An 8,717-nucleotide genomic window follows, 5' to 3' on the forward strand; every position below is an offset into this window, starting at 1 on the left:
ACTCGTAAGAGTCTTCTCCAGCACCACAGTTCGAAAGCATCAATTCTTCGGCGCTCAGCCTTCCTTATAGTCCAGCTCTCACAGCCATACATTACTACTGGGAAAACCATAGCTTTGATTAGACGGACCTTTGTCGGCAAGGTGATGTCTCTGCTTCTTACTATGCTGTCTCAGTATTCCTCATCCTTAAAATGAAAAGAAATACTCTGGTTTCCATAATACTCTTGAACATTGCACAATAAGGATTACTTTGGGGTTGTGGTTGTGGTGGTTGAGCCAGCTGCTATTTCTTTTGAAAGCAGTGGTTTTGCCTGTAGTTACTTTCTTGGAAAATTAGTCATGATAAATAGCTGAATATGGATAAATTGGCTTCTTAGTGAATCTTCTGTTTTACAAAATAATTCTTTCTAGGACACAAAGTATGGTTTCTGCTAATTCTGCCATCTTGGATGGACTGAAGAAAAGAAGAAGCTTTCTCATGAACTTGGAGGGCATAGAGAAGACTTTACAGAGTGGAAGGAATCTTACACGGAACTCCTTGCTCCAGTTGACTCCAGTCATAAATGTTTAACTTTTTTCTTCTTACCAAGTTTTGAGAATACCTTTGTAAATATGTTAATATATGTACTGTAAGGGAGCAATCCTAAGCATGTTTAGACAGAAAAAAAGTCCTACAACTCCCAGCATGCCCCAGCCAGCCATCCTGTCTGGGAAATGCTGGGAGTTGTAGGACGTTTTTCTGTCTAAACATGCATAGGATTGTACCCTAATGTCTTAAACAATTAAATATCTTAAAGTAGGTAAAATAATTATATTCTCATCATAAAATTATGAAAGTTTTGTAATAAACATTTTTCTGTCATTTTCTAATTTTGTTATGGTAATACTTATTATATTGACTAAAACAGTAGTTCATTCTATTTGTCTTTGCCATCCACATAGGATTCCAATATGTTCTAATTGCTATTAGATTATTGGAGTAGATGAGTCCAAGGCAGTGATCCTAAAGGTGTTTTATAGGCACACTTCAAAACAGTAGTCAACATTTTTCCCAACTGTGCAATGATCCCATCTTCCCCTGTCTTCACACTACAAGTATCAGATGTACTTGCCTCAGATTTTAAGTCTTCAATTTTGTCTCCCATCATACTTCCAGCAGGGTATCTCCTTTTTCTACTGTTCAAAGTTTGGCTTGTACATTTATGCATTTAAAAATACTTTCAGGTTTTGAAGAATTGCTTTTTCATTCAGAGGAGGGGGAGATTTCAGAGTGGCAACATGAATGCCATCCAATTAGCACTGTGCACATTCTGCTGGCTTCTGCTCCAAATTGCTGGACCTGTTTTGCCATGAGCTTGATTCTGGAAATAAATTGTATGTCTGACCAGAACACTGTGAGTAGACTTCCATGCTGGACCCACTCCTGTTTAAGTATCCTTATACGTACCCTTAAAAACACAGAATCAAGTTATACTGAAATCAGAAGGACTTTCCTCCAGCTAAATGTTCTAAGCCAGCGGCAGACAAAGATTCCCCTGGGAACACTTTCCACATCAGTTGTTAAAAATTCATAGAATCATAGAATAGTAGGGTTGGAAGGGGCCTACAAGGCCATCGAGTCCAACCCCCTGCTCAATGCAGGAATCCAAGTGAGAGAATCCCTGACAGGTGGCTGTCCAGCCTCCTCTTGAATGCCTCCAGTGTGGGAGAGCCCACCACCTCCCTAGGTCATTGGTTCCATTGTCGTATTGCTCTAACAGTCAGGATGTTTCTGCTGATGTTCAGCCGGAATCTGGCTTCCTGTAACTTGAGCCCATTATTCCGTGTCCTGCACTCTGGGATGATCGAGAAGAGATCCTGGCCTTCCTCTCTTGACAACCGTTCAAGTACTTGAAGAGCCCTATCATATCTCCCCTCAGTCTTCTCTTCTCAAGGCTAAACATGCCCAGTTCTTTCAGTCTCTCTTCATAGGGCTTGGTTTCCAGTCCCCTGATCATCTTTGTTGCTCTCCTCTGAACCCTCTCCAGTTTGTCTGCATCCTTCTTAAAATGTGGTGCCCAGAACTGGACACAGTACTCCAGATGAGGCCTAACCAGTGCTAAGTAGAGGGGAAATAGTACTTCCCAGGAATTGGAAGCTATGCTTCTATTAATGCAGCCCAAAAGAGCATTGGCCTTTTTTGCAGCCACAGCCACATTGTTGGCTCATATTCAGCTTGTGATCGACAACAATTCCAAGATCCTTCTCGCTTGTAGTGTGGTTGAGCCACGTATCCCCCATCTTGTAACTGTGCATTTGGTTTCTTTTTCCTAGGTGCAGAACTTGGCATTTATCCCTATTACATTTCATTCTGTTGTTTTCTGCCCAGCGCTCCAGTCTATCCAGATCACTTTGAATTTTGTTTCGGTCTTCCAAAGTATTAGCTATCCCGCCCAATTTTGTGTCATCTGCAAATCTGACCAGCATTCCCTGCACCTCCTCATCCAAGTCATTATAAAAATGTTGAAGAGCACTGGGCCCAGGACTGAGCCCTGCGGTACCCCGCTCGTTACCTCTCCCCAGTTTGAGAAGATCCCATTGATAAGCACTCTTTGAGTCCGATTCTGTAGCCAACTGTGGATCCACCGGATTGTTGTTTCATCTAGCCCACTTTGAGCTAGTTTGCTCATCAGGATATCATGGGGCACTTTGTCAAAAGCTTTGCTGAAGTTGAGGTATATTATGTCCACAGCATTCCCACAGTCCACAAGGGAGGTGACTTGATCAAAAAATGAGATCAGATTAGTCTGGCAGGATTTGTTCATGACAAATCCATGTTGGCTTCGAGTAAGCACTGCATTGTTTTCAAGGTGCTTACAGATGGATTGCTTTATCAACTGCTCCAGAATTTTCTCAGGGATTGATGTCAGACTGACTGGTCTGTAGTTCCCAGGTTCCTCCTTTTTATCCTTTTTGAAGATAGGGACAACATTAGCCCTCCTCCAGTCATCTGGAGGATGAACAATCATCCAGTTCACCCGTCCTCCATGATTTCTCAAACAGAATAGACAGTGGTTCTGAGAGTTCTTCTGCCAGTTCCTTTATTACTCTAGGATGCAGTTCATCTGGCCCTGGAGATTTGAACTCATTCAAAGTAATTAGGTATTCCTTGACCATATGCCTATCCATCTCAAGCTGCAATCCTGCCCCTTCAGCCTGTACTTTGCCTTTGCCAGGGGGGTCATAGACCCTCTTTTGGGAGAAGAATGAGCCAAAGTAGGAATTGAGCACCTCTGCCTTTTCTTTGTCATCTGTTATCATTTTGCCATCCTTATTTAATAGCTGAACTACTATTTCTTTCCTCTGTCTTTTACTATGCACGTAGCCGAAGAAAGCCTTTTTGTTGCTTTTAGCATCCCTCGCTAACCTCAGCTTGTTCTCAGCTTTAGCCTTCCTGACGCCATCCCTGCAATTCTGTGCTACCTGTCTGTACTCTTCCTTTGTTGCTTGGCTTTCTTTCCACTTCCCATATGTGTCCTTTTTTGTTTTCAGGTCATCTCCAAGCTTTTTGTGAAGCCACATTGGCTTCTTCTGTTGTCTTCCACCTTTTCTTCTTGCTGGAATTGTTTGTAATTGTGCCTTGAGAATTTCCTTTTTTAAAAGCTTCCACCCATCTTGGACTCCTTTTCTCATTAGAGTCGTTTGCCAAGAGACCTTACTGATCATTGTTCTGAGTTTATTAAAATCAGCTTTCCTAAAATCCAGGGTATGCATTTGACTACACTCGGCTTTTGCTTCCCTTAGAACCAAGAACTCAAGTATAACATGGTCACTTTCCCCCAGAGTTCCCATAACTGCTACTTTATCCACTAAGTCATCTCTGTTGGTTAGGATCAAGTCAAGGATAGCCGATCCTCTAGTTCCATCCCCTACTTTCTGTAGGAGGAAGTTATCCATCACACAAGTCAGGAATTTCCTGGACGGGCCATGTTTTGCAGAATTTGTCTCCCAACAAATATCGGGGAAAGTGAAGTCCCCCATTACTACTGCTACATGCTTCCTTGAAACATTGGCTATTTGCTTTTCAAAAGTTTCATCCTCGTCTTCTCCTTGATTGGGTGGCCGGTAGTAGACTCCGACCACCAGGTTCCTTTTATTCTTTGCTCCATTTATTTTGATCCAGATGCTCTCGATGGGGCTACCAAGCTCATCCTTCTGTATTTCTGTGCAGAGATAGGTATTTTTCACATACAGTGCAACCCCACCTCCCTTTCCTCTCCTCCTGTTCTTTTTGAACAAGTTATATCCTTCAGTTGCTGTATTCCGGTCATGAGAGTCATCCCACCAAGTCTCAGTTATACCTATCAAGTCATAATTTCCCTCTTGTATTAAGAGTTCAAGTTCGTTCTGTTTGTTTCCTATACTCTGGGCATTAGTATATAGACATCGAAGACCATGTGCTTCATAGTCTGGCTTTCTTCCTACATGTGTCTGAAGACTACTATTGGGCGCTATTAGAGCTGTTCTCTCCATTGCAGTGCACGAGCCTTCGTCCATTGTTACCCCCAACTTTACATCTCCCTTCCCCATAGGATTCAGTTTAAAGCCCTCCTGATGTTTTTCATGCTGTGGCCAAACGCATTCTTCCCAGCCTTTGTGAGGTGCGACCCGTCCCTTGCCAACAGCCCATCTTCCAAGAAGTATAGCCTGTGGTCCCAGAATCCAAATCTCTTGCACCGGCACCAGTCATAGCCAGTCATTCACCCGGAGTGTTTTTCTTTCCCTTTCTATCCCTCTTCTAACTACTGGAAGGATGGATGAGTAAACTATCCGGGCCCCAAAGTTCTTGAGTTTCCTTCCCAAAGCTTCAAAGTCTGACGTGATTTCTTCGTAGCTCCGCTTGGCGGTATCATTTGTTCCCACATGGATGAGAAGAAAGGGATACCTGTCAGTGGGCTTTATGAGTGCAGGCAACCTTTCAGTCACGTCTCTAATCCGTCCTCCTGGGAGACAACATACCTGGCGAGTCCACGGGTCTTCGCAACATACTTGGGGCTTGATCCCATGCAGCAAGGAGTCTCCCACTACTACTACTCTTCTTGTCGTTGTAGGCCTGGGTTTCATTGCCTCTGCTTGACTGACCTTCAGCCTCTTGCTCACTCTCATGCAGGTTCCCCTGTCATTCCACCTCTGCAGGCTGTCCTCCAGTCTCATCCTCAAGTACCTGGAATCAGTTCCACAGCTCCACTACTTCCACTGGTGCAGAGTGACGTCTAGTTCTTCTTCTCCTGTCTGTCACCCTTTTCCAAGGAGTATCCTGTACTGCATTTTTCCTCACCTCAGCATTTCCCACTTCTGCCTCAGCTTGCTGTTGCTCTTCAAGCTTCTGGTCTTCACTTTGCTGCTGTAGTTCCACCGTTCTGTCCAAGAACTCTTTGTGTTCTCTTATCCCCTGGAGGGTTGACAGTCGCTGCTCCAGTCCTCTTACTTGTTCTTCAAGCAGCGTGATCAACTTGCACTTGTTGCAAGCGTAGGCCATGTTGTTCTCAGGCAAGAAAACAAACATTGCACACACCTTGCAGGTCACCACCACTGGAGAGTCTTGTCCTTCCATAGCCTCTTTTCCCTTTTTGTGTCTAGCTTTCTGATTGTTCTAGACTAGCTTGTGCCTGCTCCTCTACTCACTAGAGGTTAAAAACAGAGTCCCACTGATGTGGAAGTGTGTGTTACAAGAAACATTATTTATTTATACACACACACCACCTTTTAGAGAACAATTGCCCAATCACATATCCTAAGGATTTTATTTTAAAAGCCTCATGATCACAAACAATTCCTGCAACATTTCTACGTTGCTAGCACCTGTATCTGACCTGCATAGCCACCGCTACTGGGAGTTGGGGGGAGGCACATGCTAATGAATTTAAAGATGTTTCAACACTGGCTCAACTGGATTATATCATTCCAAAATACATTACAATAGAATATGCTATCTGGTGGAAGAAATATGTGTCATCAGGGAAAATGGTGTAGGTTTCATTTCTATAGTACATGTGTGCTAATATATAACTCAGTTTTGAAATCCAAAAGATTATTGTATTTGGGAGCTAGGTATGTGATGAATACCTATACTAATACACTTTATACTAATTTGTTCTATCTTGGTGTTAAAAAATTGTATTATAGGTTCTTCATATTGTGTATTGCTTTGGATGTCTGCACAGAAAGGCACCCTATTATTTATTTATTTAAAATATTTCTTGGCTGCCTTTCAGAGCAGAAGCCCTCCCAAGGCGGCTTACAACAACAAAATACATAAAAACAATTAAAACATATAAATACCATACATGAAAATATTGTAATGCCTAGGCAGATAGTGCTTGTATGCTGCAATCTCCTGAAGCTTTGCCTGACACTAGACTGTTGTAGGAAAGCAACAAGTCTTATGGCATCTTAAAGGCTAACAAATTTCGTCTGACCTAAACTTTCGTGGACTCTGGGCATTTCTACACCAGCCTAAAATCCTGCATTTAAAACGGGGCTTTCTGCTTCCGTTTTAAATGCAGCATCACAACTGACTCCCTTTACACGTGCTTCCTTTTCCCCTTCCCCCCTCATCCCTCTGCCCTTATCTGAAGGGATCTCTATACACCTCAAGTTTATTGCGCATTCATGGTTGCTCACTCACTGAATTGTGCGGGTCCGTTACATGACATCGTCGTTGTCCAGTCATTATTCCACTATTTCCTCCCACCTATCCTGTATTTTCCTCAATCTGAAAAAATTGGGTATTTTTCTAGATATGCACAAATGGAGCACCATGTCCTCCCTGTGTATTTCTCCCCTAGCTTGAATGAAGCGCTGAGTGTGGTTGTTGGGGGTGTGGTCATGATGTCGAAGATGGTGATGGGTGTTCAGCCTTCCCGCTTTTGTGCCATTTTGGCTCCTTGCCATTTTCAGCCTGCCTGTGCAAAACGGAGTGGTGGAGCTGCAGCAAGTGGAGGCGGCAGAGTGGAGGAGCAGCAGAGGGGCTGAGTGGCAGGGACTGGCCAAAAGCGTAGAAGAGGGAGGCAGCGCCTGGGAGATCAGTGGGGGGGCTGTCGCGTGTCAGTCCCCATCCACCAGTTATGTGCAAAGGGAGGGAAAGGGGCAGGAACCCAGCAGCAAGTATCGCTGAACCTGGAGCATGTACAGTGCCTCTTCACAGAAACATAATGCTATGGAAATGGCCATCTACAGAGAAGGAAGCGTGTGTAAAGGGAATCAGTTGTGAACCTGCATTTAAAACAGAAGCAGAAAGCCCTATTTTAAATGCAGGATTTTAGGCTGGTGTAGAAATGCCCAGAGTCCACGAAAGTTAGGCCAGATTAAATGCAGGATTTTAGGCTGGTGTAGAAATCCCGAGTCCATTATCTGTGATTGATCTTGCACCTCTTCTTGCTGCTTTAACTCTTTTCACGGAGGAAACTGAAGAGGAACACAAAGGGGTAATTTGATAGCTCATTATCTGCAATCTATTTAAAAACGGAAGAAAGGGCATTTAGTGGAGGAGGTAACTGCAGGGTCAAACTTCCATGAAGGAGCAATCTCAATCACAGGATAAATGCTCCGTGTGATGAAGCCCTCTATTCAGACTATTATTACACTGATATCTCGCCTTTTTTCTTCGTGCAAGGAGGCGGCTTACATGATCCTCCTCCTCACAACCTTATGCCAGAATAAATGTCAGAAATATAGTTGTGCAGTATAGAATAAATTTGTTAATCCAAAGGTTTTCATTTCTTTTCTTCTAATGGAGATAGGCAGCCCGGATATAGGGCTTCTTGTAGTTTTGGTGTTAGGTGAACAAAGAACTCGGTATTAAGGTGCTCTCATACACGTGTCTTCCCTGCCGCACGCCACCTTTTCTGCATCTGTTATTGGAACCTAAGCTCCCAACTTTTGCCAAATTGCAGTTTGCAATGTAATCCTATGCAACAGATTTATTTCTGGGCAAACGTGCGTAGCGTTAGGCTGCTAATCAGTAATGCTAACCACGTTTACCTGGAACTAAAATCCTACTAAAAATCCGTAGAATTTGCATTTGGCAGTGGAAAATGCTTATATGCTATAAGCATTTATTCAGCATGCTCATACGGAATTTGTTCCAGTGGAATCAAAGGGACTTGCCTGCATGTAAAATAAAAGGATGTAATGGAATTAACTCTTTGTTGGGGGCACCACCTACTCCATTAAGGCTGCAATCCTATGCATGTTTAGACACAGAAAATCCTGCAACTCCCTGGCTGGGGAATGCTGGGAGTTGTGGGACTTTTCCCTGTCTAAACATGCATAGGATTGTACCCTGAAGCATGCTGGAAATCTTTTAAATACACACACACACCCCGATAGGAGCAGGTATGTAATCCTACCCGCCTCCCTCTCCATCCTAGCTCTCTCAAAGAGCAGTTGATGTTCATGGCTGTTGCAGCTGAGGGTGTCAGTCCAATTGATTCAGAAACATGCATGGCGGCGTCTTCCGCCCGCCTCTCTTTCCGTGGGTAGTTTTGTAGTATTGTTGCTATAGATCCCAACTTTAACACGGCTACCCCCTGGAACCCTTTGGATGCTGTTAGCGGAAAGCGAGGTCTCCTTGCTGCGGCTCTCTCCCGCCACCTCAAGACAGGCCGCTGAACTGAGGGAGGGAAGCGACAACCCGCCTCGGCTTCCACTTCACCGAGGGCGGAGCTGCTGGTAGC

At 43.9% G+C, this 8,717-nt stretch overlaps 1 protein-coding gene across 2 annotated transcripts in view; it reads left to right on the plus strand.

The window, feature by feature from the left end:
- Positions 1-868, plus strand: part of STOX1 (storkhead box 1) — a 51,835-nt gene extending 50,967 nt beyond the window's left edge. The window contains exon 4 of one of the 2 annotated variants that reach the window (XM_084845433.1): positions 412-868. In XM_084845433.1, coding sequence (XP_084701559.1) covers positions 412-571 — 160 coding nt within the window. In that variant the 3' untranslated portion in view covers positions 572-868. The remainder of the gene's footprint in view (positions 1-411) is intronic. The other variant, XM_084845434.1, reaches the window with a different exon arrangement.
- Positions 869-8,717: the final 7,849 nt, after the last annotated feature.

This window comes from Heloderma suspectum, chromosome 3 (assembly GCF_057233095.1).
Source record: "Heloderma suspectum isolate Gila_16-S chromosome 3, 16-S_ref, whole genome shotgun sequence".
Classification (NCBI taxonomy): Eukaryota; Metazoa; Chordata; class Lepidosauria; order Squamata; family Helodermatidae; genus Heloderma; species Heloderma suspectum.